The sequence below is a fragment of the Neophocaena asiaeorientalis genome, unplaced genomic scaffold (assembly GCF_003031525.2).
Source record: "Neophocaena asiaeorientalis asiaeorientalis breed wild unplaced genomic scaffold, Neophocaena_asiaeorientalis_V1.1 scaffold1189, whole genome shotgun sequence".
Taxonomy (NCBI): Eukaryota; Metazoa; Chordata; class Mammalia; order Artiodactyla; family Phocoenidae; genus Neophocaena; species Neophocaena asiaeorientalis.
In genome coordinates, this window is record NW_020175540.1 from 27,942 (window position 1) to 48,147 (window position 20,206).

The window sequence follows — 20,206 nt, forward strand, 5'->3', positions numbered from 1 at the left end:
CTCCCTCCAGAGGGTGGGGGGGATTGGAGAAGGTGGAAGGGGACGGGAGTGGACAGACCGACGGATGGACGAAGCAGGCCAGCAGGGCAGGGTGGAGACACCCCACACACACACCGTTATCTCCCACCCTCCGGGTTCTCGCAGTTAGTGCGGGGGGTGGGGAAGGAAGGAGGGGGTGAACTCTAAGGGGCGGGACATCGTATGAAGGCGGAGCCTTCGGTTCTGGAGGCGGGGCCATTTGGGTAGTGGGCAGGGTTTAACGGTGGTGGGTGGGGCTTGGCTATCCGTGAGGCCGCCTCTTTTTGGGAGTGGGTCTGGTTTAAAGCTGAAAAGGAGGAGCTTGTGGGAAAAGGGGCGGAACTTTGCAAGGGGACCGGGATCTTTGGAAATTGGCCGGAGGTGGGGGGGGGGAGCGAGGTGTTAAAAGAGGCTACCAACTTGGAAAGTGGGCCAATCCGTGACGCAAATCCTCTAGTCCCGCCCCCCAACCCCGCCTCCACTGCTCCGCTCCTCCGCTCCTAATTGGTTCTGGTTTCTCCGCCCGCCAGAAGTCTTCGCCACTCAACAGAGGTTTTACAAAGGCCCAAGTACCCGGGTGAGGACCTGGACGCTGAAATGAACGCGGACCGGATTGGGCACATGTGGACTTTATTTGCATGGGAGATCGGGATTGGCTGGCCTCTTGGGTGGCCCAGGCGGTGTTCGTCCGGCGCGTGACCGTCCACTGCCATGGCTGGTCCGGGGGCTGCTTTCCGCCGCCTGGGCGCCTTGTCTGGAGCTGGGGCCTTAGGCTTGGCCTCCTACGGGGCGCACGGTCAGGAGGCTGGGGATGGAGCTGGGATTGTGTTGGGGGCGATCTTTAGGGTCTGGTGCAGAGGCGGAGTCTATGGGAAGTGTCGGCTCTCCCATCGACCAGACGACCCGCGAAGCCCTAAACCTTTTAAAGTCCCTCAGCCCGGCCCAGTTGGTTCCCAGAACTGCCCAATGCGTGTTTCCACCAATTAGAAGCCTACTGGGGGCGCCCTTTCTTGCCTGCGTCCACCTGGGTCCCCCTGGGAGTGGGGGCGGTCGAGGTTGGCGCTAGGACTGGTAACCTTTGCTTCTCCTTTCCACAGGAGCCCAGTTTCCGGATGCCTACGGGAAGGAGGTGAAGTAACTGCCCTGGGGCTCCTCGGCTTCGGGGCCTATGAGGGCAAAAAGTCTGGGGTCCCTGAGGGAAGTAGGGGAGGGACAGGGCGCGGGCCTTTGTAGCAGCAAGGTATGCAACTCTTGAGGCCTGGGTGCCTGAGGGAGGGGCAAGCTGGGGCTTGAGAGGTGGGGTTGGAAGACGAACTCTTGTCCGTTGTGTCCCCCCGGGATCCTTCGTTGCTTAGGAAGTCCCCCCATTTCTCCTTTTCTTACAGCTCTTTGACAAGACCAACAAACACCACTTCTTACACAGCCTGGCCCTGTTAGGGGTGCCCCTGTGCAGAAAGCCCCTCTGGGTAATTCCTCCCACCCCTAACCCTGACCAAGCCCCACCCACTCCCTCTAGCCTGCCCTGTTCTTACTGGCCTGCATTGCGCCTTGTATCTCCTTCAGGCCGGGTTACTGCTAGCTTCTGGAACTACCTTATTCTGCACCACGTTTTACTACCAGGCTCTGAGTGGAGACCCCAGCGTCCAGACTTTGGCCCCTGTGGGAGGGAGCCTGCTACTATTGGGCTGGCTTGCCTTGGCTCTTTGAGCTTCCTTGTGTTTAATTTCTGGGTACTTCCTTTTAGAAGTGGAGCAGGGAGGGGATTAAAAGAGAAAGGCAAATAAAGAACTTTGGAGTCTTTGTTCATCTTAACCTCTTAAAGGAGGAAGGGTAGGGATTGTCAACCTTTGAACTCCTTCCCTTTCCTAAGACCGAATCGGCGAGACTTGGGCCTGGGTGGAGAGTCAGGGTTCACTTCAAGTTAACTTGTTATGAGGTTCTTAAACTGGTGGACATTAGAGTCATAAAGAATGCTTGAAATAATGCAGATTCTTGCCAAAGCCCTCCTGGCAAGGGCCTGGCAATCTGTATTCTAATAAGCTCATCTTGTGGTTCTGATGCTCACTAGCATTAATACTAGATTTCTGTAGGGTAGTGGGTTTTCTTTCCTTTTTAATTTTTTATTGGAGTATGGTTGCTTTACAATGTTGTGTTAGCCTCCACTGCACAACAAAATGAATCAGCTATACACATACAGAGATCCCCTTCCGTTTGGACTTCCCTCCCATTTAGGTTACCATGGTGCATTAGGTAGGGTTCCCTGTGCTCTACAGTATGTTCCCATCAGTTGTCTATTTTATACATAGTATAAATAATGTATATGTGTCCATCCCAGTCTCCCAATTCCTCCCACCCCACCCCTTTCCCCCTTGGTATCCAGGTAGATGGTTTTTTGAGCAGCCCCTTACTCTAGAAGTCAGGATTAAGGCAAGGTGGGATGAGGTGTCATTAGTTACAAAAAATACTTTGGGGTTCAAAGCAGGGACAGAACATCATGTATTGGGGGTCAGAAAATGCTTCACAGTGCTTGAGATGATTCTTAAAAGAGCTCTGTTGTGTGGCTGAAACAGTGAACAAAGACAGAGGTGGGAGGGGAGGGGTATGGGGCCACCTGAGTCCTCGGTGTGGGATGAGTTTCTGACTTAGGCAGGAGAGGAATGAGAAAAGGTGGCAAGGTAGGCTGGAGTAGCACCTATAGCAGAGAACTGGAGGGTATTTAGTGGGCAATTTTTATTAAACCAGTGCTCATCAAGTGTTGGTCACGTGTCAGACAGACACATGTTACAAGGAAATTAAACCATGCACGAGACAGACACCATGTTTCCCTCGTGGGGTTTCCCATCTGGTATAGGAAACAGACCTTAAACAACTAAACACAAATATATCACTGTGAGGTATGCTATGTGCTTGAAAGAAAAGAACAGGGGGGCTGGAACAATGGGGCAGTGGAGGGTGTGCCCCTTTAGATGGGAAGGCCTCGCAGAGGAGGTCCTGTTGAAGCTGGAACTAACCATGCGCAGAGTGGAGGGGAAGTGTGTTTTTGGCAGAAAGAATACCTGGCAAACAGGCCGAAATGGAGCAGTTTGAAATCCCTGAGGCAGGAGAGAACTGGGCGGGTTGGAGAAAGAGCAAAAGCAGCGTGGCTGACGTGTGGTGTGGTGAGGCGCTCAGAATTTATTTGCAGCGCAACGGTTAAGTCATTGAAAGGTTTAAAGTGAGAGAGTGCTAGGATCTGATTTATGTGTTTAAAAGATCTGGAGAACCAATCAGAGGACAGCAAGGATGGCAACAGGGAAACTAGCCGGGAGGCCACTAAAGAGGTCCAGGTGTGAGATGGTGACGGTGGCTTGGCCGAGGGTGGAAGAGGTGGTAAAAATGTTCAATTCAGAAGGGGTGAATGAGAGGGAGATTTCTGGTTTACGCACCGGGTTGGATGGAGGTGCTGTTACTTAGATGAGAAATACTGAAGGGTGGGGCAGGTTAGAGGGAGGCAGATCAGGAGGTCAGTTTTGGACATGTTGCTTCTGAAATGCCTGGGAGACATCCAAGTGGAGGCACCAAGCAGGTAGTTGGGGAGCTCAGGGAGGTGTCTGAGCTCAGGAGAGAGATCTGGCCTCAAGTTTACTCTGCAGCCCACTCTGGTCAGTCTTCTATCCCATCTCTTCCCCATAGATGCCCTTGGAAGGATCCCATGAATCACTATGACCTCTTGGTTGCCAGACCCAGTGGATGATTTTCAGTCTCACCTTCCTCAGCCTCTGCAGCATCTGACACAGTTGGCCACACTGTCCTCGAACACATCCTGTTCCTTCTCTGACACCACTCTCCTGCTCTTCCCTATCTCTGTGGCTCCTCTGCCGGCTTCTTGTCTATACCCAATTTAAATCAATGGTTTCCAAATTTTAATTAAAAAAAAATTGAACTCATAGGTATACATATTTTAATTTCACCTTTTACAATTTCTATTTTTGTGTATATTTTATAAACGTGCATATCTGCATAGTATACTGGGGGGTACATATTTAATTTTTCTGACGGTGTGCATTCAAAAAAGTGCAGACTGTTTAGCTGAGTGAGACGATTTCTAGGTAATTTCATTTGGCCCCATAGCTTTAATTACAATCTGCATATTTCTAAATCCAGAATTTATCTCCGACCCTAGTCCTGGCTAAGCTCCAGACCCTGTAGCAGCTGCAGTGTACAGTGTTCAGTGGAGACCTGCAGGAGTGAAGTGATGAGGGAGAGCGGTGTGTTCCAGACCAAGGCAAGAGCCTTGGAGGCAAGAGAGCCCTGTGCCTTCAAGACCAGAAAGAATTGCTGGTGGCTGGCTTGAAGATCATGAGAGGGTCAGTAGTGAAAGATGAGGACAGACGGGGCCAAATGGTGGAATGCCTTGTGCTGAGAGCTTGGACCCTTCTGAGGGCAATGGGGAGCCACTGAAGCATTTATATCCAGGGAGGAAGCATACACTTGAGGTGTATTAGTAGAGGATCACAATATCTCTTCATTTTAAAGATGAGGGGAGGGATTTCCCTGGTGGTTCAGTGGCTAAGACTCCATGCTCCCAGTGCAGGGGGCCCGGGTTTGATCCCTGGTCAGGGAACTAGACCCCACATGCCGCAACTAAAGAGCCCACAGGCCACAATGAAAAAAAAGATCCCACATGCTGGGATGAAGGTCCCGCGTGCCACAACCAAGACCCAGTGCAGCCAAATAAGTAAATTAAAAAAAAATTAAATAGGGGAATTCCCTAGCAGTCCAGTGGTTAGGGCTCTGCGAGTTCACTGCTGTGGGCCTAGGTTCAATCCCTGGTTGGGGAACTAAGATCCTACAAGCCGCACAGTGCGGCCAAAATAAAATAGAGTAAAATAAGTCCTCAGGGGGACCTCCAGAGTGGTCCAGAGTGCCAGTGGCAGAGCCGACACTGGATCCCCAGGCTCCTACTTCCCAGTGCAGTGCCCTTGCTGCATTTTCATCCACCCTTCATCTCAGGCAGCATCTGGAGCACAGGGAACCTCCAGCTGGAGGAAACCCTGACATTTGGCATGGCCACCGTCCATGTAATATATCCCTAATACCTTTGCTTTGATCCTCCCTGTGGGTCAGACTCTTGGAAAACCAAGATAAATAAGGACCACGTGGTAATTGGTCCCTATTATTGCTGCACATTGTGTCCAGTCTTCTCAACAGTCCTTCAAGTCAGTGGAAAGTGAAGCTAAGAGAGGTGAAGCAACTTCTTCTGTATCATACAGCCAGGACCTGGGGAAGCTGTGATTCAAACTCTCTTCTGTCCAGTTCCCAAAGCTGAGCTTTTTCCTTCTTGTACATACCAAGAAACTCAGATTTCAGCAGTGGAGACAGACCCTTTAAAAAATAATTTGATACAATGTGTTCAGTGTTACAAGTAGATACTGAGGTGGGCTTGTTTGCCTTAGGAGACTGGTAAGACTTTGGCGCATTTGCTGGGTTTTCAGCATGCATAGTTCACCAGAAAAACGGACAAGATTACACTGGTAACAAGTCGAGGAGAACTGGAGTGCCTGGAGCTCAGGATGGAGTGGGCAGGCAGGAAATGACAAAGCAGTAAGAGTGAAGGGTCTCCTGGGCCAAGCCTGAGTCAACTTTGACTTCCCTTTTCCTCACATTCTATATCCAAGCCATCGTCAAGTCCTGTTGGCTCAAATACATAACTGGAAACTGACCATTTCTCACCACCTCCATTGCTACCACTCTGGCAGCCTGGTCCACGCCACCTGCAAATCTCATCTAGCTTTCTGAAAGAACTTCCCTCTGCCCTTGCCTACCTACAGCCTACTCCGGACAAAGCAGCCTGAGAGAGAGACAGAGAGAAATCCTTCCAACACTGTCACCCTCGGCCTTAGCTGCAATTTAAAATCTGCTGGGGAATTCTCAAAAAGTTCCTATGTCTGCACCTCACCCCAGATATTCTAATGTAATTGCTATGAAGTGGGGCCCAGCTAGAGGTATTTTTACAGCACCCCAGATGATTCGAACTTGTGGCCAGGGTTGAGGAACACTGTCACAGTATGTAAATCTCATATCTCTTCTCTGGCCAAACCCTCCAACACTTTCCATTTCACTGAGAGTAGAAGCCAATGGTCTACAGGGCTGTATGTGATCTGGCCTCCTGTGACCTCTCTTTCCTCCCTCTCGTTCATTCCATTCCAGCCACACTGGCCTTTTGGTTCACTGAACAAACAAGGCACACTTCTACCTCAGGGCCTTTGCCCTTGTTCCCTCTGTCTGAAAAACTCTTCACCCAGAAGTCTGCATGGCTTAATCCTTGACCTCCTTTAGGTCTTTGCTCAGCCATCACTTTCTAGTCTGCCCCCTATAAAATTGCAACTCTTGTCCACCATTCTCTGTCCTTCTTATCCTGCTCTATTTTTCTTTATAGCACTTGTCACCGTCTGACTTCTGATGTATTTTATGTACCTTGTCTGTCTCTTCCCCACTAAAATGTAAACCCCAGGAGACTGGGAATTTTTAAAAACTGCTAAATATTTCTATTACCTGTCTGACATATAGTAGGGGATCATTAAATCTCTGTTGAATAACTGAACTTCAGTATGTCTGTTTTGGTGGAGGCTGGCGCGTGGTTTGGGCCAGGTAGAATCTGGGGCGCTAAGGGATGCCAGGGGAGAGGTCTAGCATTTGGGTTTGAAGATGATGACTGAAACTGTAGGACCAGCCCAGAGGAACATGGACATAGGGACAAATGAGCCGCCAAACCTGCTTCTCCCCATGTGCATCTTGATGGGTGAGACCTCCATCTGCCTGGTCACCAGACAGGCACCTGAGGTCATCCTGGACTCCTCACCTCCACATCTCACTTCCCAAACAAGTTCTATATTATTGTCTAATTATCTCCAAAATCTGCCACTTCTGTCTGTCTACACTATCAGAACCATCCTCTCCCCCAGACTACTGCCAACCCAGCCTGGGGGCCTCTGTTGGTCTCCACCATACAGGTTAAATGGTTTTCCTAAAACATCTGACCTTCTCCCTCTGACTGAAAATCTTTCAGTGGGCTCCCCACTGCCCTGGGGGCCAAAGCGCAGCTCCCACAAGGCCCTCTGTGCACGTGGGCCGGACTCTGAACTCATCTCTTGCCGCTCAGCCTATAGGCCCCCAAGGCGCAGGACTTCCTCACACCTGCGGGCCCGGGCTCAGGACTCAAACAAAGCGAAAGAAGCGATTCTTGTTGGGAGAAGGCTTTCCTGCGGACCGCGCTGTCTCCTCTGGCCCCCCTGAGCCTCACCTCACGCCCACTCGTTACTGACACTGTCTGGCAGTCTCTCCCCCCGTGTGGCTGGGGGCGCCTGAAGGAAGTACTACAATTGCAACGGGTCTGTGTGGGTCACTGCTACGTCAGGGAGAGGAGACTGGCAAGGTTGCCCCAGGGAGGCAGAAGGGGAGCCAGGAGTCAGTCCTAGAAGCCAATGGGTGAGTGTGCAGGGTGTTCCGCTGCGTCAGCGAGGCCCGAACCGCCCTCGGGAGGAGGAGCCTGGGCTCCAGAGCCGCGCAAGCGGCCCTCGTTCCCACCAAGGGGCACTGACCACTCTGCGCCCGCAGGCCTGGCGGGAGTCGCAGGGATAGGGCTCACCCGGCTACCCTCGCAGGCGAGCTTCCTCTCTGGGCTTCTGCATCCGAGCGGAAAGGGGGGGGGACGCCCGCCAAGCCGTGAAGCGGGTGGCCCGGAGTCCCCGGCGCCGCAGGAGAGCCGGCAGTCTTCCTGCGCAGGCGCTCTGCTCAGGCTGGGGGGGCGGGGCCTGGACGGGTCGGGGGGTGGAGTCAGCTCCTGGGCCCGCCTCCACCAGCTCCCGAGAGCTGCCGAGTGCTGGGCACCCGGGCTATTCTAGGGGCTTCAGGTGAGCAGGGGGAACGGGTCAGGAGACCTCCCTTGAGGTGGGGCCGTCGGTCTGACCGCGGGTCCATCTGTCCTGCCGTCTGCCAACAGCCGCCTCTGCGGAGAATGGGAGAACAAAGGGAGGGGGCGGTTCTGGGGCCCCTGAGGGAATCCAGGGTCCCAGGGCCCCCGCCTTGCCCGCTGACACTTTCGGTTTCTCCCCGAGTCAGAAGCGCCGCCCTAGAGACCCTGGGCCGGCGCTGGGCGCAGCTGCCGCTCTGCGTTTGCCTGTCCATCTTTGTGTCTGTCTTTGTGTCTGTCTGGCTGTCTCCGAGCTTGCCTCCACTTCTAGAACTAAGCCTCCGGGACAGCGACATCCCGCGAACCCTCGCCCCTCTCCCATGGCAGGTAAGTGGTCGCAAGGCCGAGGGTCTCCGTTATCCGCCCCCCCCGCCACGGACTTGGGAACCCCGTGTCGGACGCATCCTCCGGGAATGTGCTCGGACTGGCTGTGTGGGGCCCCTCCCTTCCTCCCGAGAAGCCGCCGCCCTGCTCCCCCGCCCCATCTTTCTCATTCTCTTCCCACCACATTTTCCCCGCAGCCTCGCGGCCCATGGGCCAAGGGGTAAAGAGATGCGGTCGGGGGCCCCTTCTAACCTACTCCTGTCCCCCCACAGGCTACTTGCCCCCCACAGGCTACGCCCCTTCGCCCCCACCTCCCTACCCTGTGACCGCTGGGTACCCAGAGCCGACGCTGCATCCTGGGCCCGGGCCGGGGCAGGCACCAATGCCCGCCCACGTGCCTACCCCTGCGCCCGGCTTTGCTCTCTTCCCCTCGCCCGGCCCTGGGGCCCCGGGACCAGCTGCCCCCTTTTTGCCACTGCCAGGGGTGCCTTTTGGCCTCGAATTCCTGGCGCAGGTGAGTGAGAGGGAGGGAGCGAGGAGTGACAGGGAGGGGACACAGGCGACTAGGCTGGCCAGCTGTCTGCGCGTTCCCCTACTCTCTTTCCAGATTGATCAGATCTTGATTCACCAGAAGGCTGAGCGGGTGGAAGGTGAGTGAAAGGAGGAGTATGTTGGGCCTCGTGACGGGGGCAAATAGTGGGCTCTTGGGCAGGCGCTGGTGTCCGAGCCTCAGTGTGTCACCCCTTGGCAGCGCTCCTGGGCTGGGAGACCTGTAACCGCTACGAACTGCGCTCGGGAGCCGGACAGCCCCTGGGTCAGGCGGCGGAGGAGAGCAACTGCTGTGCGCGGCTATGCTGTGGCGCCCGCCGGCCCCTGCGTGTACGCCTGGTGGACCCCGGGGACAGAGAGGTGCTGCGCCTGCTCCGCCCCCTCCACTGTGGCTGCAGCTGCTGTCCCTGTGGCCTCCAGGAGGTGGGCGGGGAAGGATGGGGCCAGGGAGAAACTTGGGTAGGGGGCAGGCCGATGACCAGGGCACGACCGGGATGAGGCATGAAATGAGGCGTGCCTCCTGTGGGAGCTGGGCTTAGGTGGGATGGGAGGTCTAGTGAGAGGGATGACAGGTGGTCTAGTGAAGGGGATGGGAGGTCTTGTGAGGGGAGACAGGTGATAAAGCTAGACCGGTGAGCGCTTGGGCCAGGGTGCCTGGCTGGGCAGTGATCCTGTCTGCTGCCCACTCCAGATGGAAGTACAGGCTCCACCAGGCACCACCATTGGCCACGTTCTACAGACCTGGCATCCCTTCCTCCCCAAGTTCTCCATCCAAGACGCTGACCGCCAGACCGTCCTGCGAGTGGTGGGGCCCTGCTGGACCTGTGGCTGTGGCACAGACACCAACTTTGAGGTATCAGGAATAAGAGGAGATTCCTGGGACCTTCAGAAACCGAGATGATCCGTGCGGCAGGATGGCCAACAGGACGGTCATGAGCTCATCAGTCCAAATCCACTGTGATGCCTACCACATTTCCAGTTTTCCTCTGTTCAGAAATAGGATGGCCCACGGTCTTATAAAAATATGGCAAAGAGGGTTTCACCTTAAGGGCCAATGCTGATTGTGACCTGCAGCCCTGTGTTGAGGGAGAAAAAAAATCTAAGGTCAGGCTGGATTTAGGGTGAAGGACGCTTACTGAGTGTACCATGGGCTGGGCCCGCATGGCCACTGTGTGTGAGTTCGTGAGCCCAGACCCTGGAGCAAGCACTAATTTAACTTGTTAACATCCCGTGGCTTGCCCTGCCAACCTATAAGTCCAGACGTCCACCCACCCACCCCCAACCTGGAGTCCTTCTGACCATGCATTTCAATCACCGACCTGGAGCCTGGAGAACCCAAGTGATGACCATTTCAAAGTAAGGCCTGGGAAACACCTTACTTTCTAGAAGACAGGCACTTGAATATCTGTGTAGGTAAGGGAGAAACAACAGGTGTATCCCAGTAGACTTTCCAAGGCTTCTGATGATGTGCCTTATCTTAGGTTACTTTTAAAAACTGAGTCACCTTGGTAGCTGGGGGAAGGTTCTGTGATGGGAACTGGTTGGGAAAGAGGTAACTGGGTGAACTCTGGTTGGGAATATGTAGATCGTGGGGTTCTCAACGGGCCAGTCTTCCTTTTACATAATTATGAATGGTCCACATTTGGGGCTGCACTCTTGGGACCGCAGGGCTGTCTGGGAGAGGCCCTACCCACCCTGGGACTGGTCTGCAGGAAATGGCCCAGGGCTGTAGGACCATGCGGGAAGGAGATGGGAAGGACATCGCTCTAGTTCTAGCCACTGGAGAATGAGCATAGGAAAAAGTCCAGGGAGTCACGGTGAATTACCATCCACACTGGCAGGGCCTGTTGCTGCTGGGCCTAGGGAGGCCAGTGGAAATCCTGGTCCTCAGAGGCCACTTTCTGCTGTCCCCTCCCCCCACTAGATGGGCTTGGATGTACCCTGGATGAGGCTTGCATGCCATGCTAAAGAGTCCTCCCTACCTTGCAGACGCAAGGACGACAGGCACCCCTCTGGGCCTTCCAGCAGCCTGGTCAGCTGGTAGAGTGCAGCCAGGCATTTAGCAGCCTCCCTTGCCGGCTTGGCCAGGCTACTCTGTGCAGGGCACAAACTGCACGAACCGTGGGCGGCAGGGACTTTGGTAACCAAAACAAACCTAGTGACTGGCCACCCCCTAAGGAGATTAGACTGTATTGTGCTTCTGTTTCTCCCAGCACTGATGTCTAGTAGTCACATGTGGCCTTTCAAGAACAACAGATCTGAGCCTGCAACCTGATTTTTGCTGTGTACTCACAGTGTGACCTCGGGTGCCTCAGTTTCCCCAGATGTCACATGGAAACCCAAGGCTTTGGGAGGACTCGCTAGGTGTAGAGCCTGCACAGTTCGTATGCGGTGACTGTGGGAGTGAGACTGGATGCCGATGAGATCAGGCACATCCTCCCCATGCGGGTCCTCCCTCCCTCCCTCTTTCCTCCTTTCCTGCCAGGTGAAGACTCCAGATGAATCCCGCAGTGTGGGCCGCATCAGCAAGCAGTGGGGTGGGCTGCTCCGAGAAGCCCTCACCGATGCAGATGACTTCGGCCTGCAGTTCCCACTGGACCTGGACGTGAGGGTGAAGGCTGTGCTGCTGGGAGCCACATTCCTCATTGTGAGTCGGGGCCCCCGCCCCTGCCCCCCGCTGCCCTTTTGCTCTCACTCTGAGGTTTTGAGCACTTCTTGGTCTCCTGCTAGGAGAGGGTTAGGGACAGAGTCTATGGGGGCTTGTGGTTCCAGACCTGGGTTGTGATAGCTGCGCCAGGCTGGCCCAGCCAGATCTCCTGCTGACCGTGCCCTTCCCTCAGGACTACATGTTCTTCGAGAAGCGAGGAGGCGCTGGGCCCTCTGCCATCACCAGTTAGAGGCCACCTCGGGGTGAGGAGACCATCATCTCAACCAGCATTCAAGATGGTCACCTGCCCTGGTCCCGCCTCAGAGGCAGCCCCTTTCCCTCCATGTGCACTGCAGGGGAGAGACAGGGCTGCCTGAGAGGCTGGAGGCATGGTGCCCCATGCCTCCCCCACTCCCCTGGCCTGCTTCACCTGTAGCCCCTCTGGAAGGGTATGTACGAGAGCCCTTCCCCTGCTACTTCCCACCGCTGCCTCCAGCAGACCCTCAGCACACGGGCGTATCGGCTTTCCAACTTTCCTTGCTGCCTTTCTCCCAACCCCCTCCAGGGCCTCTGCTCCAGATGAGGCCTTAGAATGCAGGGTTTTATGACAGGGCTGGGGTGGGGAAGGTCAAGCAGCACCGAAGACGGCTGACCCAGTCACCCTCTCCCCGCATCAGCTTGGCCAATTAGTTCAGCCTCAGATGATGGCGCTCTGAGGGGGATCCCTACCTCCCCTGCCCCGATAGCTATAGGGCCAGGGCCCCAATGCCGACTTCCTCTCCCTCAGCTGGTGCTTGCTGCAACTTCCTGTGCCTTACCACCCCTTCCTACCCCTTCCTTAGGAAGGGGGCTGCATCTTTGTATGTTATATTCATATAAACTTTGTAACTTTTTGGACATTGGAAGATGTATGTAGTGGGAGAGGGCAGGAGAAAGAGTTGGGTGTGGGAAGAAACAAAGGGAAATATGACAGCTTGGATGGGCGGGGGCTGGCCCATCTCGTAATCCATGCTGCCAGGATCAAGTGTCCTCGAGTCCAAGAGAGCCACTTTCATCACCCATCATGGCCCCAGACCGAGCCAAGGCAGTTTGGTCCATATGCCCCAAGTCAGGATGGCTGCTCCGGTCATCCAGGATGGCTGCTCCCACAGAGCCCAGTGTGGTAGCTGATGGCAGTTCAGGATGGTTGTTCCCGCGGCCCAGAATGGCCTCTTGCTCATTTTCTGTAGCGATAGAAGCTTCCCATGTGTGTGATGTGTCGCAGCTCTGTTCCTCCAAGTCCTCCTTTGTTGGGAATGTGGTGGGCAGAGTGCACTAGATCCTCCTATGGCCAAGGGAGCTCACGCCCTGAGACCAACGGGCAGGGTGAGGAGACACTCACCAGTGCCCGATCCTGGGCTCCTCCGGTACCTGCGCATGGCAGGCTCTCCCCGGGTGGGAACACACCCCGTCAGGACCTTGTTCCGGTTCTGCTTGGTCCCACGTGACCAGGCCCTTGGTCCGTCTGGTGTCTGTGCCCAAAGGAGCAGAGCTCAGGGCCGTGCCAGGACGTAGCGACTGGCGGCTGAGAGGTCCCACTGGTAACGCTCCAGGATGCGCCGGCAGTCCACTCTGGACCAGCTGCTGAGATAGAAGAGCTGGTCCACCTGTGGGGACGAGAGGAAGGGCAGCTGGCGGCCAGAGGGCCAGGCTGGGAGGGGCAGGGACCCGAGAGAGGGGTGTGGCTGTACCTTGAGGTTCCGGATGGCAGAAACCACGTCACCCCCCGTGGCTCTTAGAGCCTCCTGGCACTCCTGGTGGGTGACTCCATGCACACTCAGCTCCACCTGCCGGGGACAAAGCCTCACTTAGGCCCTTCGCCAGCCCGTAGCCCCTTTTGGACACCAGGACACTTCAGGGAGACCTCACCTCCATAATCCTCCTCTGCAACTCGGGGTCAGGCAAGGGTCCCCCAGAGAGGACGGTGGCTTTGCTGGCTCCAGGCGCTCCCACAGGGTGACTGTGTAGGGGTTCTCTTTTGGGCCAGGGAGGCCGCTCCCTGGGAGGCTGGCTGGGCTGGGAAGAGGAGCTGGTGGCTACGGGGGAGCGGAGGGGCACGCCTGAGGGTCCCTGGGGCACAGTTCTGGCATGTCGAAGTTCGGGGGAGCTCGACCCACCTCCTGTGGGGCGGGGGCCCAGGGACAGAACCGACTCCAGACTCTTGGAAATGCCTATACATTTGAGAAAAAATAACTTGAGAGGAAGCCCAGCTGCCTTCTTCCCATTCTCTGGCTATCTGTACTGTCCTCGGGGTGGTCTTCGTGTCGGGGGAACAAGAAACTAGGTGTGCAGGATGGACGCCCAGGCCGAAGCAGCTGAGGGTCCAAAGAACTGCCAGGGCTGCAGTGGGGAGACGCTGTCTAAAGTACAGCCAGGATGTCAGCAGGCAGAATGGGGGCCAGGAAACCACAGGTGGGGAAATCATATCTGCAAAGGCAGGGCTTCAGAGCAGGGGGCATCGCCAGAGGCTTGTCCTTGACGTCCTCGGAGACCCTGGAAGCCCTGTCCCCACCGCCATGCCCACCTTTCATCCTCTGCAGGGCCACATCCCTTCTCTGGCCCCGAGCTGGAGGGGGATCCCGAAGCTTTACCTTCACTCTGTCCCTGTTGGAGAGTGTTCCAGTTCATTCTCCACACCCCCCAGCCCTACCCCATATAGCAGTGCCCTCTCCCAAAGAATCTCTGGGGCTTCCAGGCAGGCCGAGACCCAGAGTGGAAGCTCCAGCGGGAAGGCAAGTCCAGCCTCCCCTCCAGCTTTACCCCACCCGCCTCCCCAGGCTCCCCTTCCAGAGAAGTTGCTAGACTTGGTTGGTTCCCCCAGTCCAGCTCTGCCCCCCACTCTTTCAGGTCCTCACCCATCTATGTTTCCCTGGTGTCGCTCTCCCCGGGCAGGGGAGCCTCTGAGGACTGGACGGGTGGCTGGTGAGTCTACCAGCGTCACTGCCGAGGCTGGGAAGTTGCCCACTTTGAATGTGCGACCATTCTGGCCCTTCCAGGTTGTGGAGTCGGGGCTGTGGGAAGAGGCGCTGGTGAAGGGGATGGGAGCCAGGGGAGAGTGAGGGCTGGGCTCCAGCCCACATTCAGCTCACAAGCTGTGCGCCAGGGAGCTGCATCTGCCCGGAGGAAGGGAAGCTTTTTTTCTCTCTAAAACAAAAGGGCTCTATGGGCCAGCGGTGGCTCCAGCAGGGAGGCCAGGACTGTGGTGGAGCTCTCGGGGCCCAGCGGGGAGAGGAGGAGATGAGGCTGAGGATTGGGGTTCAAGCAGCTGGGGAGAAGCTGAGCTGGGACCAGGGCCAGGAGGGTGGGGAGGGAGTCCTCCCCCTGGGGATGGGTGGGAGGCACGAGGCCCTCACCTGCCCTCGATGATAGTGATGGGGTCACCAGGCTCCATCCTCAGAGCACCGGGCTCTGTGACATCCCTCACACAACGTCCCTCAGGAGGCCAGGCCTATAGAGACAGGAGGAGAGGGTGGCTGGGCTTGTGGCCTGAGTCAGAAGGGTAGTATCATGGGAGCAGAGTGGAGACTGTTCGTGTACCCGCCAAGCAAACCCATACCAGGTATGTCCTCTGCCCTGGCCCCAGGGTGGGACTGTCCCTGTCCCTCAGTTGTAATCCAGTGGAGGAGGCAGACCTGGATACCATGCCAAGCTGGACACAGCCCAGGGGTCAGGGAGCAACAAAGGGGGACCCTGCCTCTACCTAGGGGACCAAGGGGAGAGTCACCATGCACACTGCTTTTACTCCACACCCAGGCCCATCATATCTGCCTCCCAAGCACCTCTGGGAATTTTCCACTTCTCCATAGCACCACTGCCTCGACCCTCATCCAGACCTCTTCATCTTACTTCTGCTTCACAGCCACAGTGGCCTACTGGTTTTTCTACCTTCAGTACCGTCCTTCTAATCCATTCTTGCACCAAACCAGAGTGACATAACCTGGAAATGTGGCTTATAACTCCCCTGCTCACAGCCCTTTCCATGGCCCCCAGAGTTAAAGACTAAACTCCTTTAATAGTAGAGTACATAGTGATTTAGGGCACAGCGCTGAAGTCATATTGACTGATTCAAATCTCCAGTCCTCCACTTCCTGTGTGACTCTTGGCAAATCGCTTAAACTGTCAGTGCCTTAACTGCCCCCTCTCTAAAATCGAGCTGGGTTGTTGTGAGGATTAAATGAGTGAACATGTATAAGGATACACGTAAGGCACTTAGTACAGTATCTTACACAGATCGAGTGCTCTAGGTGTTAGCGCTGGTTATTTACCGTGTCTCACAAGTCCCTCCTTGGTGCACCCCTAAGATGCCTCTACCACCTTAATCACCGTACTTCACCCTCCCACACCGAACCTTTCCTCTGCCTGTCAAACACCCACTACATCCTACTGCTCTGGGCTCTAGGCTTCCCTCTCTCTGCTCCAGCCCCCGGCCCTTCAGCCTGCATCCACTAGACCCCAGCTGTCTCCCTGGGGCTCTGAGCACCCTGAAGGCGGGGACTGGATCTGCTTCATTCAGAGCCAGGTCCCAGACCCCAGCCCGGGAACCAGTATACGTTAGTCTTGTGCATGGAACCCTGGGAGAGGGAACGGAGGGAAAAGAGACTGAGTGTTTCTGGGGAGGCAGGAGTTCCCACCTCTTGGAGCAGCCCTTCTAGGTAGGAAAAGGTGGGCCGGTCAGCAGGGTGGGGGGCCCAGCAGCGCAAGGCGAGGGCGTAGAAGGCCCTGGAGCAGAGCGGAGGCCTACGCAGGCGGGCTCGGTCCTTCTCCAGCCGCTGCAGGATGAGGTACGGCGGGACCCCGGCCCAGGGCTCCTCGCCCCCGGAGAACATCTCCCACAGCGTCACCCCAAACATCCACACGTCCGAGGCAGAAGAGAAGGCCCCGTGGCGCAGGCTCTCCGGCGCACACCTGCGGAAGCGGAGCTGAAGGGGGCTGGATGTGTGCCGGGTGTGTGCCCCGGAGCGCCCACCTGCCACTGGGCACGCCCCTTTAGTGCGTCCGCCGTGATGCTCAGAAGTCCTCCATTCCTGGCCCTTCCAGACCCGACGACGACTCCTCCAGTCCACGCCTCCCTCAGAGGACCAGCCCCTCCGCACCCCCTCAGCTCCTGCCCTTCAGATCCCGCCCCTCCGCCCGGCCCCTCACCAGGCGTAGGGGATGCGGCGGGGTCCGCCCATGACGTAGTGGCCCCGAGCGCCGCCCAGCGGCCGCACCAGCCCGAAGTCAGCCACCTTGATTGTGCGCGGTGAAGCCAGCAGCAAGTTGCGCGTAGCGAGGTCTCGGTGCACCAGCCCGCGGGCCCCCAGGTACGCCATGGCCCCCGCCACCTGCCTCAGGAAGAGGCAGAGCAAGGCCACGGGCAGCGGGGGCGTGGGGGCCGGGGCGGTCAGGCGTGCGTGCAGGGAGCCCAGGGGCGCCAGCTCCATCACCTGTGGGAGCACAGCCGTGCGAGCGGTGGTCCGGCCCCACCAGACCCTGGCGCTCACCCTCCTGTCGCACATAGGCCCCCGGGACTGTCCCGGGAGCCGGCGTCTGGGTCTGCTCACCATCTGCAGAGGCTGGCCCAGTACGAGGCCGTGCAGACACAGCAAGTGTGGGTGTTCCAAGTTCATCATGATGGATACCTCTCGCAGGAAGTCCCCTAGCTCAGTGCCCTCGGGGCCTTCGGGACCCACCCGGAGGGACTTGACAGCCACTGGGACCTGGGGGTGGGGGGAAGCACCATCAGGCAACGTAGGGAACAGTTAAGCCAAGGCCAGAGCAGAGAGGCACGCAGAACAGAGGGAGAAGCTGGCCCAGGTACCCAGAATGAAGTAGGCTCCCTGGAGACTCACAGCCTTGCCACTGGGCAGTGTCCACAGCCCTCGGTGCACCACACCAAAGCAGCCGGAGCCCAGAAGCTCCCCTCTGCACACAGCCCGGTCTGGGATCAGACACTTGAGTCCCCCATCTGGCTCAGGGAGGGATGGAAGGCTGTCTGAGGGTGGGGTGGTCTCCTTCTGCCCTGGGGCAAAGCCCCCAGGGATCTGAAACAGTGGTGGAAATCATGTGTGTGGAACCCTGCATATACATCCTTCTCTGCCACTCAGCCCAGCCCCTGCCGGGGCCTGAGCTGGCCCTTTAAGCCTCTCACCGCCACCCCAAAACACACACCTTGTAGACCCAGTTCTTAGACTTGAGCCCCGAACGGTGCCTCTTCAGAGCTTCAACCAGTCTACGCTGGGCTGGGGGAGGCCAGAATCAGAGGGATGGGGTAATGGGGGAGGCAGGGAGCAGGATGCAAGGGATTTATAGGCAAGAAGGGGGCTGGTGGGTGTGGTGGTGGGGGGAGAGTAGCAACTAACAGGCTGCAGAAGGAGACAGCAGGGCCTTGGGGCAGGGGACCCTCACCAGGCCGGCCCATGCCAACGCCGTCCAGATCCTCAGGTCTTACAAAGTCGAAGTGCTCTGGCCGAGTGACATTAAGCTCCTCAAGGATGGGTCGGTAAAACTGGGCCAGCTGGATGTCCTGGAGCAGCCGAAGCAGCCACAGGGAGCCCGCCTCGTGGAGCATGTCTGGAGGAGGAACCCCTGTGGTGCCCTGTCCCCCAGACACATGGCACAGGGTGGGCACCTGAGACACTCAGGAACCAGAGACATGGTTGCCTGCTCCACCCTCAACCCCTCAGAAATATTCAGGTACAGAGGGAGGGACACCAGAGCCAACCAGGATTCCTGCCCCTCACACACACAAACCCCAGGAAGAATGTTCTCCTCACACCTAAGATTTCAGCACTGCACAGACTTCAGGTGTGTGGCCCTGCTCACTTTGAGCTATTATGGCACACTGCCCGTACCCCTAGGCCACCCAGATTCACCACCTTTTAGGCCTGAGGTGCACCCTTGTACACACCCACTCAGGTACACCTGAGACATTCTGACCCACCACATACACTCCAGAGATGCCCAGATACACTAACCACACCATACCTGAGATACGCAGGTACAACACACACACACACACACACACACACACACTCACACACTCCTATAGATATGATGCAAAAGACACCTGAGACACCCAGATACATGTCCTCTCAAAGCTGAGGCATTCCAGTATACGCTGCGGTAGAACACCAAGCTTCCTGCCAGGTACCCCTCACACACACCTACTTGAGACATGTTGAGTTCACTGCCTCCAAGATACACCGCCTCATGTCTGAGACACACAGGTCCACACAAACACACACAACACACAAGACATCAAGTTACCGTGTCCACACATACCTACGTTATGTGGGCAGACTGCCTCCTCTGCCCAGAGACGCCCAGGGTCACTGCCTCCTCTACACCTGAGGCAGCAACATTTGAAATCAAATCGGGCATTTGTGATGGGCGGTTAAGCTCAGGTACTGCTCAGAGCCACCCAGTCTGCCAGGTGCACAGTCCCTTCCACACCCACCTGAGCTCAGCTCCAGGTACAGAGCCTGGCCGGCACACCTGAGTCACTCGCTCTAACCTGGCTCCAGGGCAACTCCACCAATCTTTATTAAATAAGGCTCTAGGTGATCTGGGTGCCGGCTGCCTGCACACACACCTGGCCCCCTCCCTCCCCCTACTTAGTGAAGGCCGGAAGAAGCGGAGGACCCCAGGCAGGGTCCAGATGGACACTCGGAGGTGGCGAGGAATCGAGCACGAGCAGGGGCGGGGAAGGTGAAAGCCTAGGACGCTGGGAGACCAGCACCAGTAGCCAGGTGAGAAGGGGAAAGCACGAGATGGGGAACAGGAGGAGACGCGCCCGCGGAAGGTAAGGACTGGGGAGGGGAGGCTCAGCACCCGCGGACGCGCTCCCAAGCGACCGCCGCCCCTCCAGCCCCCTCGCCGGCGCCCCTGCCTCTCCGGACCCTCACCTCGCGAAGGCGGAAGCGGCGGCTGAGGAGCCTCCCAGGCTGCCGGGACTAAGTCCCGGGAAGGGCGGAACGGAGGCCGCGGGGGGCGGGGCCTGGCGGCGTGGCCCGGATCCTCTGGTGGACTAGGTGAGGGCGCCTGGCGGCAGGTTCTCCGCCAGGCCAGATCCTGAGAAGCCTCACTTCCCCTGTCCTTTGCTCGCCTCCTTTGCTCGCCTCTTTCCACCTTCCCACCCCCTTTCCAGACTTCTCCAAAGAACTTCTCACCCCTCCCTGGACTTCCTCCTAGGTATCCCGTCCCCGTGTCCCACCTCCTCTTACCAAGTCCTCCACCTCTCTCAAGCAGAGCCCCACCCCTTAAATGAATACGCACCTAGTAGAGATATCCCGCCCAGGCCCCGGGAATATAAAGCTCAACAGGACATAGTCGCAGCCCCCTAGTAGGGGAGAGGGCTTCCTGGCACTCTGATGGAGGAAGCCGGCCTGGTGCAGCGGGCTTGGGAAGGGCGCCATGGCGGAGGTGTTGATGGTGGTGCACGAAGTCAGCTCCCAGCCCGGACGGAGTCTAGGACTGAAGCCATTGGCCTTTTCCCAGCTCTGAATGTCCTTTTCCCAGTCTAATGTGCTGCCCCTGAAAAGGACCATTTGGGGAGCTCCGCAGGGTGGAATCTGTGGGGATTCTTGTGGAGGGGGCTGGGGGTGGAGACAGCTTCTGAGTGGCTCCTCAGCCCCATCCCAGCTTGGTACCTGGTCTTGGTGATCAAGGGCAGCACTCCATGCCTCAGGGCATGCATT

General features: G+C 57.1%; 3 protein-coding genes across 10 annotated transcripts; 2 read left to right on the forward strand and 1 right to left on the reverse strand.

The window, feature by feature from the left end:
- Nucleotides 1-665: 665 nt before the first annotated feature.
- On the forward strand, nucleotides 666-1,818 carry TMEM256 (transmembrane protein 256). Its single transcript, XM_024731358.1, has 4 exons — nucleotides 666-814; nucleotides 1,116-1,147; nucleotides 1,404-1,484; nucleotides 1,582-1,818. Exons 1-4 carry the CDS (start codon nucleotides 730-732, stop codon nucleotides 1,723-1,725), a joined length of 342 nt encoding a protein of 113 aa, XP_024587126.1. The 5' UTR covers nucleotides 666-729; the 3' UTR covers nucleotides 1,726-1,818.
- Nucleotides 1,819-7,806: 5,988 nt separating this feature from the next.
- PLSCR3 (phospholipid scramblase 3) lies at nucleotides 7,807-12,386 on the forward strand. 4 transcript variants are annotated; one of them, XM_024731351.1, is made up of 8 exons: nucleotides 7,807-7,910; nucleotides 8,119-8,296; nucleotides 8,566-8,807; nucleotides 8,901-8,943; nucleotides 9,045-9,265; nucleotides 9,534-9,695; nucleotides 11,328-11,489; nucleotides 11,683-12,386. In XM_024731351.1, exons 2-8 carry the CDS (start codon nucleotides 8,290-8,292, stop codon nucleotides 11,737-11,739), a joined length of 894 nt encoding a protein of 297 aa, XP_024587119.1. In that variant the 5' UTR covers nucleotides 7,807-7,910; nucleotides 8,119-8,289; the 3' UTR covers nucleotides 11,740-12,386. The 4 variants fall into 4 exon arrangements, with proteins under 4 accessions (XP_024587119.1, XP_024587121.1, XP_024587122.1 ...); XM_024731353.1 differs by having other exon boundaries at nucleotides 7,844-8,296; nucleotides 9,606-9,695; XM_024731354.1 differs by having other exon boundaries at nucleotides 7,844-8,296; nucleotides 9,045-9,172.
- An 81-nt stretch (nucleotides 12,387-12,467) lies between these two features.
- TNK1 (tyrosine kinase non receptor 1) lies at nucleotides 12,468-19,500 on the reverse strand. 5 transcript variants are annotated; one of them, XM_024731348.1, is made up of 13 exons: nucleotides 19,415-19,428; nucleotides 18,792-18,856; nucleotides 17,916-18,105; nucleotides 17,679-17,749; nucleotides 17,360-17,551; nucleotides 16,671-17,227; nucleotides 16,160-16,433; nucleotides 14,882-14,976; nucleotides 14,384-14,539; nucleotides 14,053-14,132; nucleotides 13,398-13,699; nucleotides 13,220-13,315; nucleotides 12,468-13,135 (listed from the first exon to the last, which is right to left on the reverse strand). In XM_024731348.1, the coding sequence occupies exons 3-13, from the start codon at nucleotides 18,076-18,078 to the stop codon at nucleotides 13,022-13,024; spliced, it is 2,100 nt and encodes a 699-aa protein (XP_024587116.1). In that variant the 5' UTR covers nucleotides 18,079-18,105; nucleotides 18,792-18,856; nucleotides 19,415-19,428; the 3' UTR covers nucleotides 12,468-13,021. The 5 variants fall into 5 exon arrangements, with proteins under 5 accessions (XP_024587116.1, XP_024587115.1, XP_024587118.1 ...); XM_024731347.1 differs by lacking the exon at nucleotides 18,792-18,856 and having other exon boundaries at nucleotides 19,415-19,500; XM_024731350.1 differs by lacking the exon at nucleotides 19,415-19,428 and having other exon boundaries at nucleotides 16,671-16,954; nucleotides 17,072-17,227; nucleotides 17,916-19,352.
- Between the last annotated feature and the right edge of the window lie 706 nt (nucleotides 19,501-20,206).